Source organism: Nannospalax galili, unplaced genomic scaffold (assembly GCF_000622305.1).
Source record: "Nannospalax galili isolate Female #2095 unplaced genomic scaffold, S.galili_v1.0 scaffold664, whole genome shotgun sequence".
Lineage (NCBI taxonomy): Eukaryota > Metazoa > Chordata > Mammalia > Rodentia > Spalacidae > Nannospalax > Nannospalax galili.
The window spans coordinates 544,889-563,552 of NW_008354274.1; the positions used below are offsets into that span (position 1 = coordinate 544,889).

The window sequence follows — 18,664 nt, forward strand, 5'->3', positions numbered from 1 at the left end:
GCTCAGTTAGTAAAGCACTTGCTATGAAAGAATGAGGACCTGAGTTTGAATCCCTGGAACCCTCGGAAAGCCAGATGTTTTTACATGTGCATGTAATTCTGTGCTTCTGCAGTGAGATTGGAGGTGGAGATAGGAGAATCCTGGAATGTTCCAAGGCTGGCTAGCCTCGCATGCACAGTGGGAGAACAAGAGACCCTGTCTCAAACCAGACGTTGGCCTCTGAGCTCTACCTACACTCCATGGGAACATGCTTGCACTCACACATATTAATGTATGTGCATACATACACACACACTTACACAGATTTAAAAAAAAAAAAGTTGAGGCAGTGGCAGGTGGATCTCTGAGTTCAAGGGCAGCCTGGTCTACATAGCAAGTTCTAGGTCAACTGAGGCTACAGGGAGACCCTGTCTCAAAAAAAAAAGCAATTTCTGTAGTTGGAAAATGCTTGCTTGGATTTCATTCATGCACTTCCAAACTCAGCCCCTGTTCTTTTGTGAGGAGTTTCTCTACATACACATTTGGAGATGAACTCCCAAATAAAGGCCAGCAGTGAACAGCTGGGCCCAGCTCCAGGTCACCTCTCTTTGTTTCCTGGGACTCTTAGAACAGTTGGCCAGTGACTGGGTTGCTTAGACTCTATTATGTTCTAAAATAATAATAATAATAATAATAATATTTGAGGCTGGTAAATAGCCCAGGGTAGCCTAGAACTATGTGGCCCAAGCTGGCTTTGAATCTTCAACAAACCTTTTGCCTCATCCCTCCTGAATGTTGGGATTATAGACATGTTATAGACCTTTCTAGACTTTTCTCTTTGGCTTGTAGATACCTTTGCCTATTTTTGTTTCCAAATATATTTAATCCATGTATTGGATTACAGCCTACCTTAGTAATCTCACAGCTGTCTCTGCAGAGACTCTGTATCCAAACAAAGCCCTGTTGTGCTCGTGGGGCTTGTCAGCACAGTGCACACCTATGGTGCCAGCATTGGGAGCCTGAGGTACTAGTGTTTAGAATGCAATTTGCTAAGTTAGGGGTTGCAGCTGTATCCATAAAGGCTGGCCTGGGAGGTCATGCCTGTGTCCCCCAGATGTCTTTGAAGAGCCTTAACGAGGCTAGTTAGTTGGAGGGAGAAGGACTTGACAGACTGGTCCCCTGGCTCCCTCCTGGTGTACAGAGCACCTGCCTCCTGCCTTACCAGAAGGCGTGGAGGGCAGGATGTAGAGGGCCAACCTGCTCTAACCTGATACTGACTAGGGAGTTCGTAGAGTCACTGCATGGTAGCCCTTGTTTGTCTAAGGATGTGTTAAGAATAAAACCCACCCACCTGGTGGCACAGACCTGTCCATCTCGGTTATGGCTGAGGCAGGATGATTGAAAGTTCAAGGCCTGCCTGGGCTTCAGAGTGAAGTTCAAAGCCAGCCTGAGGAACTCTCAGAAATAAAAAAAAAAAGCTCTGACGATAGAGCTCAGTGGGTGGTAGAATGCTTGTCTAACGTGTGGAGCCCTGCGTTCCATCTCTGGCACTGTATGAACCAGGTGTGGTGGGTCACACCTGTCATCCCAGCATTCAGGAAGCAGAGGCAGAGGAGGATCAGGAGTTGAAAGTCAGCCTTAGCTACATAGTGAGCTTGAGTCTAACCTGGGCTGTGTGAGACCTTGGTTTGGGGGGTGGATAGGGGGAAAATGAAATAAGAGAAAAAAAAAATTTTTTTTTTTTTGAGACAGGGTCTCCCTGTAGCCCCAGCTGTTCTAGAACTCATTGTGTAGACCAGGCTGGCCTTGAACCCACAGAGATCCGCCTGCCTCTGCCTCCCAAGTGCTGGGACTACAGGCGTGGGCCACCACACCTGGCAAGGGAAAAATTTTTAAAAGAACAAAACATGATTCTCATGGAGAAGATAATTAGCTATGTTTAGCCCCTGGGGGATATCAGCTAGATTTCTGGTTGTCATAGCTTCAGGGGAACACTGCTGACATCTAGTGGAGAAAGGAGGAGTCTTCAGTGAGCAACACTACAGAGATAGCTGGCCCCAGAGGGGACCAGCCAGCAGCTGGGTCAGGGTGCAGAAACCCTGATCTGTATGTTGTAGTCATCACTATTCACCTTTAGACACGGAAGATAGTGAACACTCTTCCTCTTTTTCCTCAAGCACATTTGACACGTACACAAAAACTGGTCGTATTTAAATCAAAGGAAATGCAGGTGTGAAAATTAACACAGGGCTGGTGCAATGGCTCAGTAGGTAAAGGTGCTTGCTGCTAAGCCTGACGACCTGAGTTTGATCCCTAGAATTCATGGGGGCATGAGAGACTCCCCAAAGTTGTCCTCAGACCTCTATATGCAACCTGATTCTCTCCCCCCAAATAATAAGTAAAATAAAACCAAAATTAAAATAGCCAGGCATGGTGCACTTGTGTGTGCAGAGGCCAGAAAAGGGTGTTGGATCTCCTAGAACTGGAGATATTGACAGTTGTTAGCTGGGAACCAAACCTGGATCCTATACAAGACCAGTCAGTGCCCTTAACTGCTGAGCCATCTCTCTGGCTCTCTGTCTCTGTCTCTGTCTCTGTCTCTCTCTATCTGGCTTTCTCTCTCTCTCTCTCTCTCTCTCTCTCTATCCTCTCTCTCTCTGTCTTTGGTTTTTTTCTTCTGCCTCCTTTCTCTTTCTCTCCCTGTCCTGGAACTCACTATGTAGACCAGGCTGGCCTTGAACTCACAGAGATTCGCCTGCCTCTGCCTCCCGAGTGCTGGGATTAAAGGAGTGCGCCACCACGCCCAGCCTCTGTATACATTTAAAAAAATTTTTTTTTATTTTTGAGACAGGGTCCCAGATGGCCTGGAGCCTCACTACATAGATCAGGCTAGCCTTGAACTCACAAAGATCCTTCTGCCTCTGCCTCCTGAGTACTGGGATGAAAGCTGTGCAACACCACACCCTGCTTTTTTTTAAAAAACAAAAACAAAAACAGGGTCTTATTATGTATCCTTGGCAGGCCTGGAACTTACTTATATAGACCAGCCTGGCCTTCAACTCACAAAGATCCTCCTGTTTCTGGGATTAAAGGTGTGCAGTGTCATACCTGGCCCTCCCAGAGAATTTTTTTGATTGGAGATAGGGTCTTTACTATGTAATCTGAGCTCAATCCTCCTACCTCAGCCTCCTGAGTGTTAGGATGACAGGTGTGCACCACCTCTGTTTCCCCAGACCTGTTTTCTGGTTGGGGGAATCATATATATTCACTGAGGAGAAATTTAAAACCAAATATGTGGGGAGATGATTGTCCTTGGTAAGGAGCCTCTGCCAGCCTTGAGTGACTCCTAGTTTTCCTAGGGTCCCACACACAGTATAGGAACAAGACTCCTCTATTCTGTCTACTTGATGTGGGAGGACATCCTACATCCTGGGATGATAGTCCAGGCAGCTCAAGATGGCTGTGTGGCTGTGTGGCCTCAGTCTCCTCTCTGTGCAGGGTCCAAGCTGGCCTGGCTGCAGTATCTAGGGTTTGTCTTGGCCTCAAGATGCCTGTGCAGGTGCATCCAGATTCCAGGGGATCTAAGTCTCTGTGCCATCACAGCCTCACTCTCCTCCATCCCAACTGCAGAGCCAAGCCTAGCTGTTCGGCCCTCACTGGAGAGCCTCCTGGCAGCCAGCAGCCACATGCTGAAGGAGGTACTGGAAGGCCCCTTTGAGGACCCACTCAAGAACCTGCGGCTCCCTCGTGAGCTGAACCCCAACAAGAAGTATAGCTGGATGCAGAAGAAAGAGGAACAGGTAAGCTCTGCCAGCTTTTCTAACTCCTGGCGCGGTGGAGGCCAGGGCAGCTATCCGATTTTTTTACCTTCACACTCCTTGCTGCATGTTCCTGGGCAGGTGACTTCCCCTCTCTGGGCTTTAGTCAATCCATTAGTCAATCCATCCGATTGCACATCAGCATGTCCCATGGGTGCAGCATGATGGGGTGGAAGAAGCCAGGCCTGGGTCTTTCTGCCTTTTGCTGTGCATGTAACCATGGGCAGCAGCTGTCCAGTGCAAATCTGTGTGTGTAAATGACACACTTGCCTCATTGAACCTTCAGGACAGTTAGGATAGTGCCATACCAATGTTGATACAACCCTGCAAAGTTGGTGTTAGGGCTCCTGAACATAAGAGGAGAGATAGGATCCATATCTGGTAACAGGCAGTGATGGACTGGCTGGGTGTAGTGGCTCATGGTTGTAGTCCCAGCACTTAAGAAACTGAGACAGGGGGACTACTGAGACTTCCAGGCCAGCCTGAACTATAGCATAATTTACCCTGTCTCGGAAAGAAAAAGAAGGGCTGGAGAGATGGCTCAACAATTAAGAGCATTGGTTGCTCTTGCACAGGGTCTGGGTTCAGTTCCCAGCACCTACTGATGGCTAACAACCACCTGTAACTCCAGGGATCTGATGCCCTCCTTTGGCCTCTGTGGGCATTGCACACCTGGGTGCACTTAGGTACATGCAGGCAAAACACTCATACGCATTATAATTAATTAATTAAAAATAGCTGGGACGATAGCTCAGTAGGAGTGGGCACTTGATACCAAGCTTGATGGTCTGAGTTCAATCCCTGGGAGCTACATGGTGGAAGGAAAGAACCTACTCCTTCAGGTTTGCTCTCTGACTTCCACACATGAGCTGTGGCACACACGTCCACACACATGTACACACAATAACAATAAAACTAAAAGCTGGGAATGGAGGTCAGTTGTTGCTTAGCATGTTTGAAGCCTTAAGTTCCATCCGCACTTTCTGAACTCGACATGGTGGAACATGTCTGTAAAGGTCCCAATGCTCAGGATGTGGAGGAAGTTCAAGGTCATCCCCAACCACTTACTGAATCTGAGGCTAGCCTGGACTCCATGAGACCTTGTCTCGAAAAACAAACAAAACAACAGTGATGGGGACTCCAGCCACTGGATCTTTTACACTGTTATCTGAGAGTACATCTACCAGATGGGGAAGTGGGGCATCAGCAGGCATCAGCATCCTCAACTGTGTCCTCTGCCCTCAACTCCTTGGTGTTCCTTCTAGATGTTTGCCATGAAGTCGTCCCTGGAGGATATGGATGCCCTGGAGCTGGACTTCCGGATGCGGCTCGCAGAGGTCCAACGTCAGTACAAAGAGAAACAGCGAGAGCTGGTAAAGCTGCAGCGACGCCGAGACTCGGGGTGAGTGTCTCCCTAGCCTATGCCCCATCCTGGGCATCCGGTCAGTAGTGACAGTGGTCAGGTGTGTGCGTGGACCCGATTGCCCTGTGTGCAATGTGTGCCCTTCTCCATGCCCCGCCTACCCCCCAGGTTCCCAGCCCGGCCCTATGGTTCTCTTTAAGGGACAGGTTCGAGGATCCCCATAAGAGGCTGGCACGCAGAGGCCCTGGCAGGCCACGGAAACGGACCCACACCCCGAGCGCCCTGTCGCCCCCCTGCAGGAGAGGGAAGAGCCACAGCGGTAGCGGAAAGTAAGGCTGGTCCCTCGGTGGGTCGGGGACTGACTGGCACACAGCCCGGAGGGGAGGAACAGGGTCCCCCTATATGGTGCCCACCACTGGGCTCCAGGGGACCTGGAAGTCCTTGGGACTCTGATCTTTGAACGGCAGCTCCCATGGAGCCCAGAGTTCTGTCCAGGCCAGGAGGATGAGTGGAGAGATCGTCGGTGGCCTGACCTGAGAACCTGGCCCTTTTTCCTGTCCCCACTGATTATTCACTGCCAGGGACAAATCTCTGTTTCTTTCCATGTCTCCTTTCTGTTGAGGTGCCACTCAGTGGCCAGTCTTCCCTAGAACAGGCTGGACATTCCCCTGTCCTCTGGGATCCCAGCTGAGAACCAGAGTGGCTCTCTGTTGTGTTCTCTGCGAACATGGTCCTCTTGGGTGGCACTGCAGCTCTTTCAGAGGGCTTCCCTGGAAGTTGTCTTGAACGTTGGCAGGGATGAGAGCATTTTTTCTCCAGGGCCAAGCATCTGTCCAGATAGGCTCCAGCCTCTACTGGTACCTGTAAACAGGCCACATGAGGTCCGTTGAGAAAAGGGGTTGGAAAGCTGTGCGGCCTGGAACATGAGGGTAGGTGGACATTGGGCCACCTAGTGCTTGGTGACGAAAGGAGGGATGGCTCAGTGGTTAAGAGCACCGACTGCTCTTGCAGAGGACCCAGATTTAGTTCCCAGGACCCACATGGCAGCTAACAACTGGTTGTAACTCCTGTTCCAGATTGTCTAATGTCCTCTTCTGGCCACTGTGAGTACTATACACACGTGGTGCACGTGCATACATGCAAGTGAATTTTTTTTTTTTTTGTCTCTTTGAGACAAGATCTCCCTGTAACCCCAGCTGGTCTGGAACTCACTATGTAGACCAGGCTGGCCTTGAACTCACAGAGATCCACCTGCCTCTGCCTCCCAAGTGCTGGGATTAAAGTCATGCAGCACCACACCTGGCCACATACATTTTTTTAAAAAGGAATTTTAGCCTGTTGTGGTGGTACACACCTTTAATACCAGCACTCGGGAGGCAGAGGCAGGTGGACCTCTGTGAGATCAAGGGCAGCCTGGTCTACATAGTAAGCTCTAGGCCAGCTGGGACTACATGGAAATCCTGTTCCAAAAAAAAAAGGAATCTTGGGGACTTGGAGTGGCTGCCATCTTGCCTCATCTTGTATCTTACCTTAGATATTCCTGACTGGGAAAAGGACAGAGAGTGGTATGTATATGTATCTGTCACCAGCCACAGGAGAGTGTAAGGAGACACTCTGGAGAAACAGGGCAAGCAGCTGGGCTTACCGGCAGTGCTGGTCAAGTGGTCAAGGTGCTCACGAACTTGTTCTGAGTCCTAACTCCATGTTTCTTTTGACCTTGGGTCAGGACGAAGCTCAGTTTGTAAAGAGCTTGCCTAATGCACAAAGCCCTGAGTGCCATCCCTAGCACCACATAGACCTAGTGTGGTTGTGGCATGTGCCTGGAATCCCAGCACTTAGGAAGTGGAGGCAGGTGTGAGAACTGAGGGAAGCTTCTGCCTGTAGCCTAGTTGTTTGGACTTACCAGAAAAGGGGGCTGAGTGTTGATTGTTCATTCCAGCTTGATGTTAATCTTCCCTCCCATCTCGGTAGATTTCCTTAGAGGTTTCTTACCTTTGTTCTTTGTATAATTTTGGTAAAGATAGGTCTTACTGGTTTAAGGGGTGTGTGTGTGTGTGTGTGTGTGTGTGTGTGTGTGTGTATAAAACCATATAAAAGAGAGGCTGATGGAAGATGTTGGCTTCAAGGGTTTTTTTCTTCTTTCATGTCAAATTCTCTTTCTGCCTCATTCACGTACATCCCAACATTCCCATGCTGTAGGTTTGTAACATCTCCCTGCACTGCTCACTGTGTTTCTTCCCACATTTAGAGCTCAACCCTTCAAGGCCACGTGGGTGGACCCAACCCTGCCAAGTCCCTGACCCAGCACTGATGTGTTTGGCTTTCAGGCTGAGCAGCAAGTCCCTGCTGACATCAGAGGACTACGAGCTGGGAGCAGGGATGAGGAAGCGACACAAGGGGTCTGAGGAGGACCACGGTATCGGAATGGGGAAAGCCAGGGGCAGGAACCAGAGCTGGGATGAGCACGAATCCTCATCCGACTTCGTGAGTCAGGTCAGTAAACCCAGTCTTGTAGACATGACACACCCTGTGGCACAATCCCAAACCTGGAATTTATACCTGAGACAGTGCACCATTCCCTTTGGGGGCTAACCCTTCTGCACCATATCAATGACTGCCTCATTGTGTGAGGGGAAAATGAAGGCCCAGAGGAGATTAAGGGTTAGTAAAGTAGCGCAGCCCTGGAGGCAGCTAGGACTAAAAGCTATATGGGCCTGGGTGTGCCATAGGACTTTTTCCCTAATTAATTAATTAATTAATCAATTTTTATTTCATGTGTATGAATGTTTTGCTTGCATGTATGTGGGTGTACCACATGCATGCAATGCCCGTGGAAGCCAGAAGAGGGTGTTGGATCCTCTGGAATCGGAGTTATAGATGACTGTTAGCCGCCATGTGGGTACTGGGAACAGAATCTGGGTCCTCTGCAAGAGCAGCCAGTGCTCTTAAGCACTAAGCCATCTCTCTAGCCTCCGAGTCATGACTGTTAAGTATAGCAGGAGACTGACTGCATGTTCTTAACCAAATAGCACGGTTATTCTGCTGTTTAACATTTTAATTGTTTAATAAGCACCTTTGCCTTTGCATAATTCTAAGAAACGGGGTGGTGTCGCTGTGATTCTCTCTTTGGATTCTCCAGCGGTAATGCCTCATTTTCACAGAGCATTGCACTTACGGTACCAATACTTAAATGCTAATATGCCTTTGTCATCCCATAAAGCCTTGTGGGAGGAGGACATTTTGGTTAATTTGGCCACTAGAGGGAATTGTCACGTAAAGATGCTGGCTCCTGGATGAGAGAGATTGCCAGTTTGGGGCTGTAAGATGGCTCAGTGGGTAAAGCTCTTGCTGTGCAAATGTTGAAAACTTCAGATTGGATCTCTAGAAACCCATATAAAGGCTGGGTTGATGGGGCAGTTTGTCTGTAATCCTATAGTTCAAGATGCAGAGATGGGTGTTATCTGGGGTAAGCTGGCTGGTTACACCAGCTGGAACAGCAAGCACTGAGTTCAACGCCAAGTTAAACAAGACGCACTACTTCAAAATATAAGGTGGAAAATGACCAAGGCCTCCAAATGTACATGTATGCACATGTATCTGTGCATACATATGCACCTGCACATATGTAAACATGCACACCTATTTATATATGCAAAAAAAGAAAAATATGGGGCTGGAGAGATGGCTCAATGGTTTGGTTGCCAGCACCCACATGGCAACTCACAGCCATCTGTAACTTCAGTTCCAGCGGGATCTGATGCCCTCTTCTGGCCGCCTTGGGTACTGCATTCATGTGGCACACATATATATGCAGACAAAATACTCATATGCAGAAAATACAGTAAATCTTTAAGAAAATAGAGAAGTGGTGGTATACTCCTTTAATCCCACAGCATTTGGGAGGCAGAGGCAGGCAGATTGCTGTGAGACTGAGGCCATTCTGGGATGATTTACATAGGAAGTTCTGGGCCAGTTGGGGCTACATAGTGAGACCCCGGCTCAAAATAAACAAATAGAAAAAATAAAATAAAAAGATAACCAGGCATGGTGGCACATATCTTTAATGCCAAACACTCAGGAGGCAGAGGCAGGCAAATCTCTCTGAGTTCTAGAACAACCTGGTCTACATAGCGAGTTCCTGCTCTGCCAGGGCTACATAGTGAGACTCTGTCTCAGAAAAATAAAAAAAAATAAATGAAAGAAATGAAAAACTTTCCAGTCATTGTACACCAGGATCTTTTTTCCTCTCATGTCGTGGCAAAAGATACTTTAGTTACTATCTGGATGACAACATCCAACTCCTTCCCTCCTTCTGCAGCTGCTGATTAAAGATAACAGAGCTAGCGCCTTGAAATGTGAAGCGTTAATGCCTCTGAAACTGCACATTTCATTTCAACAAATGACTACCTTTGGCGATAGATGCACAGGGAGGAATTTAATCTGTGAAATCTCTAATCACTCTCTCCACTGCAGGCATCCAAGGCACACTCTATGCGTTTTTTTTGGCAGCTCTGGCCCATTTAGTTGGACAGCCCCCATCAGCTGCTGTAGAGGTTGAGAGATAAGCAAATCAGCTGAGCTCTGATCTCAGTTTTCTGTCTTGGTTCTCGCCCTCCCCTGTTAATCCAGCTACCTTCCCCAGGCCATCTGCAGCTCGGTTTGCTTCTAGCTCTTCTCTAGGAGGTAGCCAACAGGGCTGCTTGGAAACGCCATCACCAGCCATGATTGTAACCATAGTAACCACTTTTAATAAGCGGTTACTGCAGGCCGGGCATTTTGATGTGTTTTATTTTCTTTAAGCTTTTACTACCTTAATTTGTTTTAAAAAAGATATATATTTAAGACTTGTTTTTATCTTGCGTGTAAGTGATTTGACCGTATGTATCTGTGTACCTGATGGGTGTGCAGTGCTCACCTCAGTGGCCACAAGAGAATGATAGAGCCACCGTGGTGCTGGGAACCGAACCTGTGTAAAAGCAGCCAATACTCTTTAACACAGGGCCATCTTTCTGCAGCCCCAATATTTAATTAATTAACTTGGTTGGTTAGTTTGTTGTTGTTGATTTTCTTTATTTAGGAAACAGGGTTCTTTCTGGGCCCCAGCTGGCCTGGAACGCCCAGAGATCCACTTGCTTCTGCCTTCTGAGTACTGGGCTTAAAGGTGTATGCCACCATGCCTGGCTCCAATATTTTATTTTATTACTATTATTCTAATTTTTTTCATTTATTTATTTATTTTACTTATTTTTTATTATTTTTATTTTATGTGTGTGCATATATTGCCTGCATGTATGGAAGTGTGCCCGTGTGGTGCAATGCCTGGCAGAGGTCAGAAGAGGGCATCGGATCCTCTAGAACTGGAGTTATGGACAGTTATTAGCTGCCATGTGGGTGCTGGGATCTGAACCCGGGTCTTCTGCAAGACATTCAGTGTTCTTAACCACTGATCCATTTCTCCAGCCCCTATTATTTTAATATTTTATGTGTGTAAGTGTATCGCCTGCCTGTGTTTAAGCGCACTTGTGTTGTGCAATGCCTGTGGAGGTCAGAAGAGGGCATTGGATCCCTGGAACTGGAGTTAGGGATGATTGTTGGCTGCCAAGTAGATGCTGGGGCTTGAACCTGGGTCCTCTGGAAGAGCAGTCAGTGCTCTTAACCACTGATCCATCTCTCCAGCCCCTTATTATTATTTTTTTAGGTTTTATATACTTAAAAATTTTTTATGTGTATGAGTGTATTGCCCGCATGTATGTAAGAGCACCCATGTCATGCAATGTCCGTGGCAGTCAGAAGAGGGTGTTGTATTCCTTAGAATTGGAGTTACAGACAAAATTGATAGCTGTCATGTGGGTGCTGGGAACTGAACCCAGGTCCTCTGCAAGAGTAGTCAGTGCTCTTAACTGCTGAGCCCTCTCTTCAGCCCTGCAATATTTTATTTTTTAAAAACTTTATGTGTATGGGTGTTTTGCTGTATGTTTTTAAAGTGCACCATGTGAGGCCAGAAGAGGGTGTCAGATACCCTGGAACTGCAGTTTGGAATGGTTATTAGTGATCATGTGAGTGCCAGAAAACTCACCCAGGTCCTCTGCAAGAGCAACCCATGCTCTTAACCTCTGAGTGTCTTCTCCAGTCCTACATTTATTTATTTTTGTAAGATTTGTTTTTATTTTTATAAATTATATGTGTCTCTGTGTCAGAGTACAGGTGCCTGTGGAGGCCAGAAGAGGGCATCAGATCCCCTGGAAATGGAGTTACAGGCAGTTGTGAGAGATCAAACAGCTCATCAGTATAGTGGGCAGGTGCCTTTACCCACTGAACATCGCACTGGCCCCACAAGTATTTTTCATATGCCTTAACCTTGGTTGATCTTTAGAATAACTTGGTGATGCTCATGCACAGGACCTCTCCCCTCTTTTTTAATTTTTTATTCTTTTTGAGATAGGATGTCACTGTTAACACTAGCTGGCCTCAAACTTGCTATGTAGACCAAACTGACCCAAACTCACAGAGATTCAACCTCCTCTGCTTCCCAAGCACTGGGTAAAGGTGCGTGCTACCACACCTGACTCGATTATTTTTCAATTTTTAAACACTATTTAAAAAAAAAATTTTTTTTTTTTGTCTTTTTGAGGCAGGCTCTTCCTGTAGCCCCAGCTGTCCTGGAACTCACTATGTAGACCAGGCTGGCTTTGAACTCACAGAGATCCGCCTGCCTCTGCCTCCGAGTGCTGGGACTAAAGGCGTGTGTCACCACGCCTGGCTCAATACTTACTATTTTTATTTTATGTGTAGGAGTGTTTTTCCTTCATGTATGTAAGTGCACCACATATATGCAATGCCTGTGGAGGCCAGAAAAGGGCATAGAAGCCACTGGAACTGGAGTTAGGGGTGGTTGTGAGCCGCCATGTACTGGAAACTAAACCCAGGTCTTCTGCAGGAGCAGCCGGTGCTCTTAACCTCTGAGCCATCTCTCCAGTCTCCTGCCCCGTATCCCCATTTTAGAGTGGAAGATTGAGACTGAGTTAATCAGTTTTCTATGAGTCTGAAAGATAAGAGGAAGGACTGGAACCCAGGCTTGTAAGTGTTGTATACCGAAATAGCCGTGTCTTAAGATGTGACTCAACTTTCCCTCCTCAGCTAAAGATTAAGAAGAAGAAGATGGCCAGCGACCAGGAGCAGTTGGCAAGCAAGCTAGACAAAGCCCTCTCCCTCACAAAGCAGGACAAGCTGAAGTCGCCCTTCAAGTTTTCGGACAGTCCTGGGGGGAAATCGAAAATTAGTGGGGGCTGCGGGAGGTTCTTGACATCTTATGACAGCCTGCTGGCCAAGGACAGGAAGGTGCTGGCCAAAGGCCTCGGCCTGTCTCTGAAGCCCTCCAGAGAAGGTAAACACAGAAGGGCTGCCAAAGCCAGGAAGATGGAGGTGGGGTTCAAGGCCAGAGGCCAGCCGAAGTCTGTCCACTGTCCATTTGCCTCAGAAGTGAGCAGCTACTCCTACAGTAAGTACTGCACTGGACACCAACAGGGGACCAATGCTAATCTCACTCGTTTCCTCCCTTTTACCCTCCTTTTCCTCTCTAGGAGACTTGAGGGGCTCTTCTGGAAGTGGAAATGCCTGTGAATGGCAGGTGTCGTTGCCAGACAGGCAGTTGTGATTGGCAGGCGGCCATGGTTATTGGGTGGAACTGGATGTTGTTCTGTGTTGCAGGGCCTTCCTGGGCCCTCTGGAAACCATCTTTCCTGAGGCCTTATACCACAGAGTTGGCAGCTATTTGGACTAGAGACCTGAAATGTGGCTGCTCTGAGTTCTAGAGGTGATGGGCTCTGCTGCCCATAGGAAGTTGTTGTTTGTGCCATATCAAAGTGCATCCATAGGTGGTAGTGGAAATGGGTCATGGATGGTTTGGGAGAAGAGCGTGTGCTCAAGTGGGGAGAGTCAAACTGGTTTTATCAGACCTGTTTGCCCACTGCAGCGCCCTGCCAAGATGGCCATGTTTCCACTTTGGCCTCGTCCACTGCAGGAGCCACGTGTGGTAAAGTGCCATTGAAACAGAGCAGCCCATGGGACTGAGGGATGGAGTTTTAAATTCTGTTTAAGTGGAGCCTGCCCTTGTGGTTTTTCAGAGCGAGGCAGCTCTCCTTGGCCTCTCTCGGCCTTCAGTCCCTCTGCCTGGCAAGCTGGTAGGTGTTTACTCAGTATCTGTGGATGGGCGCCTGAGGTCCAGTGCTGGAGGTACTCAGGGTGTGGCTGCTGCGATAGACAGGAGGGGCTTCTCCCATCCAGGCCCGGGTCACAGAGGTTGACTCCGGGAGTCTGCAGGGTTTGTTTATGTTCTGTCAGATTGACTGTGTTAGACTTTGCTGCTCTCTGGTTGTTGGAGTGTATGTATGCAACTTTGACTGTCAAGTGAAAATACTGACACATTGCATGTTTTGTTTCTGGTGGTGCTGGGGATTAATCCCAGGATGCAGCGCATGTAGACAAGAGCTCTACCCCAGCCCTAAGCCTTGTCGAATTTTATTTCTGTCTCTCTACCTTTCCTTCCCTTATCAACACAGGGTCTCCTTAATGTGTAGCTAGGTTGGTCTGGATTCACTATGTACTTGGCCTAGGCTGACTCTGAATTCTAGATTCTTCTGCTTCCACTGCCTGAATGCTGGAATTACAGGCATTTGCCTCCATGCCCAGTTTACTTATGAGATATTTATTATTTCTTTTTGTTTTGAGATAGTCTTCTCATTATGTAGTCCTGGCTGGCCTGGAACTCACTATGTAGACCAGGCTGGTCTTGAACTCACAGAGAATTACCTGTCTCTGCCTCTCAAGTGTTAGGATTAAAGTCATGTGCCACCATGCCTGGCTTTTTTAAAAAAATTTTTTATTCATGTGTGTGTATATGCCATGTGTGTGCTGGTGCTTGTGGTGGCCAGAAGAAGGTATCGGATCCCCTGGAACAGGAGTTAGAGGTAGTTGTGAACCACCTGACATGGGTTCTGGGAATTGAACCCGGGTCCTCTGCAAGAGCAGCATGTGCTCTTAACTGTTGAGCCATCTCTCCAGCTCCCCCCCCATCTGCCCCTTTCTTTCTTTCTTTCTTTCTTTCTTTCTTTCTTTCTTTCTTTCTCTCTTTCTTTCTTTCTTTCTTTCTTTCTCTCTTTCTTTCTTTCTTTCTTTCTTTCTCTCTTTCTTTCTTTCTTTCTTTCTTTCTCTCTTTCTTTCTTTCTTTCTTTCTTTCTTCTTTCTTTCTCTCTCTCTCTCTTTCTTTCTTTCTTCTTTTCCCTCCCTCCTTTTTCTTTCTCTTTCTTTCTTTCTTTCTTTCTTTCTTTCTTAAATTATTTTATGTGTATAAGTGTTATACCTACATGTATGTAAGTGCATCTGTGTCATACAGTGCCCTTTAGAGGACAGAGAGGGTATCCTGGAACTGGAGTTACTGATGGTTGTTGCCACCGTGTGGGTGCTAGGATTTGAACCCAGCTCTTCTACAAGGACAGCCAGTGCTCTTAACACTGAGCCATCTCTCCAGCCCATTTTCTTTCTTTTTGAAAATCTTTTTTGATTTATTTTTATTTTATGTATGTATTTGCCTGTATTGCACCACATGTGCATAATGACTGCAGTGGCAAGAAGAGAACACTGGATCCCCATGGAACTGGAGTTATGGACATTTGTTAGCTGCTGTGTAGGTGCTGGGATCTGAACCTGAGTCCATTGCAAGAGCAACCAGTGCTCTGAGCCATCGCTCTAATGTGTTTTTTTTCTTTTGGGTTTTTTGAAATAAGTTCTCCCTGTAGCCTGGAACTCACTTCATAGACAAGGCTGGCCTCAATCTCACAGAGGTGTGCCTGCCTCTGCCTCCCAAGTGCTGGGATTAAAGTCCCATGCCACCACGCCCGTTTCTTGAGGTAAGAAAATACAGTTGTTTGTGACCTTGGAGGTTCAGACATTTTTAGCTTCCCAGGGCTGATGTGTTCAGAGAGCTCAGAAGCTGTGTAGTGTTAAGCTGGTGTTTTGTGCAAAGGGTGTGTGTGTGTTGGTTTGTCCTGGACCAGCAGATCTCTAAGACTGATGCTTCAGTGGGTGTGAGGCTGCCTGCCCCTCAGCCTTATACAGCAGGAACATGTCGTAGCTTCAGTGTTCCTAACTCATGTCTGGTTGGTATGGTCAGACAGGGTTCCACAGCTCTCAGGCACAAGGAGAGACCCACAGTGACAGACTTGTGGCTGGAAGTGGGAGACAGAATGGTAGCCTCTTGCTTTCCCATTTGGGGTTGGAGGGTGTGATTGTCATGCCAGGTATGTTCTTGTGGGGAACCAAGTTGGTGGGTGTCAACTGTAGGCTATTTCTGGCCTTGGAAGAACAATTCAGAACACATGAGAGGGAGCTAGTGAGATGGCTCAGTGGGGAGAAGCACTTATCATGCAATCCTGAGGACCCGAGTTCAATTCCCAGAACCCAGAATGAAGAAAAGAACTTTCTGAAAAATTTTTCTTTGAACTCCACATTTGTTGAAATTCACGCATGTGCACACATACACATACAATGAGTAAAAGTTTCAGAAGAAGAAAGACCACACAAAAGGAAGACTCTGTTAAGGACTGGTGGCTTGGTGGACCTTGACATTTTTCCTACACCAGATTTGCCAGTCCACCCTGAAGGCTGGGGTCTTGGCTGGAGTAGAAAGTGGAGATATTGGTAAAGCAGCATTACGGACAACCCAAGCCCCTGCACGTGTTTGGTTTCTCTCAGATTTGAGGTGGTCAGAGGCTGCCAGAGTGGTAGTGTGTGTATTCATGTTCCTCCTGTTCGGCCTGGGGCTTTACCAGATCAAGGTATTACTGTGTTGGCCGTTGGGCTCTTTGTTTTCAGTCTTGCTTAACAATGTTGAAAATAGATCAAGATAGTGTGTGTTTGAGTTGAAGTTGAAAGGGACCAGAACTAAGCCCTGTTGTCGGGCTCTCTGGCTAACCATGGCATTGGTGGTGTACTGCTGCTTAGTCAGCTCTGCTGGAGAAAGAGGGGTTGGGGGAGCCCCCTATTTGTGCTCTCATCTCATTGGTCTGGTTTAAGTCTGTCCACCCACTTCCACCTCTGTTCTGAGGCTGAACAAGGAATTGGAAAGAGATCAGTAGGATTAGCCTTCATGAGCCATTGTGAGCTGTGTCCCTCACCCAAAGCAGCTACTGGGCTGTGTGCCATTTGTGGGGTGGAAGGAACCATATGTCTGTGGCCACCAAGAATTGGAGAGCATTTCCTAAAAATGGGGCCCCCCCTGTGGTCTCCCAAGTGGCTGGAGTGATGACAGCAGTGTCGCATTCGAAAAGGCCTGGCCTGCTTCTCAGCAGATGGGTTTCAGACAATGCTTGGAGACCTGCCCGGGTCAAGATGAGATCTGGGGGTATCACACATGCCCCAGGCCTGTGGGCATCTGGTGTAGCACATCTCTGTATTCTTTAGAGGCACTGACAGAGATAAAGACATCAGCCCCCTCCTCTCTGTGCTTCACAAGTTTATCTGAATTAAAACCTAGTTTGAGGGGCTGAGGAGATGGCTCAGTGAGTAAAGTGCTTGCTGCACAAGAATGAGGACCCAAGTTCAATCCCTAGCACACACATTAAAAAAGCTGGATGTGAAGGTACATGCTTGTAATCTCAGTGTTCAGGAGACAGAGACAGGAGAATCTCTGAGGCTCATGGCCGACAGCCTCACCGACTTGGCAGGCCTCAGATCCCATTGAGAAACCCTGTTTCAGAAAACAAGGAGGATACTGGGTGGTGTGGTACACAAGTGGTAACAGCAGAGTTCACTACAGCTATCTTAGTTCTTGGTAGCATAGTGAGTTCCCAGCCAGCCTGATACCGAGTTCCAGGCCAGCAGGTGTATAGTGAGACCCTATCTCTAAAAAACCAACAAACCAAACAAACCCCAAGTTGGGGTCGACGAGATGGCTCCACATTAAGGTGCCTGCCGCCAAGCCTTATGACCTGAGTTCACTCTCCAGGACCCACATGATGGAAGGAGAGAACCATCTCTTACAAGTTATCCTCTGACCTCCACATGTGGTCCCTGGCACTCAACGTGCCCTACCCCGCAATAAATCAATAAAAATGTAATAGAACATGTAGAGGAGACTTGAGTAATGGCATTCCAGGTTGAACTCTGGCCTCCATACTGTTGCGCGCGCACGCACACACACTCACACATGCACGCACACACAAGGCAAGTAAAAAATAAAACCTACTTTGACTGCAGATACGGACTCAGAGGAAGAGGAGGACTTCTTGAAGGATGAGTGGTCTGCCCAAGGCCCTTCCAGCTCCAAACTGACCCCATCCCTCCTGTGTGGCATGGTGGCTAAGAACAGCAAGCCGGCCGCAGGCCCCAAACTGACCAAGAGGGGCCTGGCAGCCCCCCGGACTCTGAAACCCAAGGCGGCCACCGGCAGGAAACAGCCGTTCTGTTTGCTGCTCCGAGAGGCCCGCCCCTCCTTCAGCGACTCTTCGGAGGATGACTCATTTGATCAAGGTTACTAGCCCCAAACACAAAATACCTTCCGTGTTTTTAGAGCGAGAGTGAGTGGGAAAGAGAGGGAGAGAGCGAGCGAGTGTTCAAGAATGGTTGCGACAGCAGAGATGGCTCTGGTCATCTTGTTCTTGGCAGCGTAGCCTGCCCTATCCGCCTATATTTTTTGATTTTGCTTTTGATTTGTAGTTAAACCATTGCGATGACACTATTGGCCAGCTCTTAAGGGAGCTTCTAACACGGACTGGGTTTTAGTCTCCCAATCTTCACCCCCACCTCCCTCCACACCCCTCTGGCCCTCCCTGAGGGCCCCCCATCCTTCCCTTGACCTCCCCAGGCTCCCACCCCCAACCCCAGGCTGGGCTGGGCTCTCTCTTGGCACTGGCCTGGCGGAGGCTTGCCCGAGGAGCATTTTGTAAACTGGACTTCTTGTGTGGGTGTGTGACTTACTGTTTGTACCGCAATTTTGGTAATACCAAGCTTTATTAAACATACCGAGTTCATTTTTAACTAAACTGTGTGCCTCGTTTCTCTTGCTGTGTCTTAACCAGACATTAGGGTTATTCATTCCTCCTCCCCCTTCCTCTCTTCCCCACCTCCTTCCCCTACCCCAGAAGACACGGGTGGACCCCTCTTCTCTGTTATTTAAATACCCTTGGCAGCTCTGGCATCCATCCCATTTTTCAGGTGTTCAGTCAATTGTATCATGTGTTTGTTTTTTGTTTTGTTTTTTTTTTTTTCAAAGCTGCTTGTCTGTGTTTTATTTTCTCAAAGCTCTGCTATTACCCACCAGTGGTTATAAAAAAAATAATTAACTTACCAACACTTGTCTTCTAACACATATTTCTGCTTTGAAGGGCATGTGGGCAGTACAAGGTCAAGGCCTGATTTTTTTTTTTTTTTTTTTTTTTTTTTAATTTGAAAGCAAAAAAAAAAAAAAAAAAGAGGACGATAAATCTTTCACTGTGATATATCAAAATAA

The 18,664-nt window shown here is 47.6% G+C and overlaps 1 protein-coding gene across 7 annotated transcripts in view; it reads left to right on the forward strand.

Moving 5' to 3' along the window:
• Tnrc18 (trinucleotide repeat containing 18) overlaps positions 1–18,664 on the forward strand; it is a 112,402-nt gene that overhangs the window by 58,548 nt on the left and 35,190 nt on the right. For 4 of the 7 annotated variants that reach the window (XM_017802778.2, XM_008851374.3, XM_017802780.2 and 1 more), the window contains 6 exons: positions 3,610–3,779; positions 5,063–5,199; positions 5,361–5,489; positions 7,488–7,653; positions 12,298–12,658; positions 17,413–17,685. In XM_017802778.2, the coding sequence (XP_017658267.1) occupies positions 3,610–3,779; positions 5,063–5,199; positions 5,361–5,489; positions 7,488–7,653; positions 12,298–12,658; positions 17,413–17,685 (1,236 nt within the window). Of the gene's footprint in view, positions 1–3,609; positions 3,780–5,062; positions 5,200–5,360; positions 5,490–7,487; positions 7,654–12,297; positions 12,659–17,412; positions 18,193–18,664 lie in introns of those variants that run through there. The other 3 variants (XM_017802781.2, XM_008851375.3, XM_029555133.1) reach the window with 2 other exon arrangements.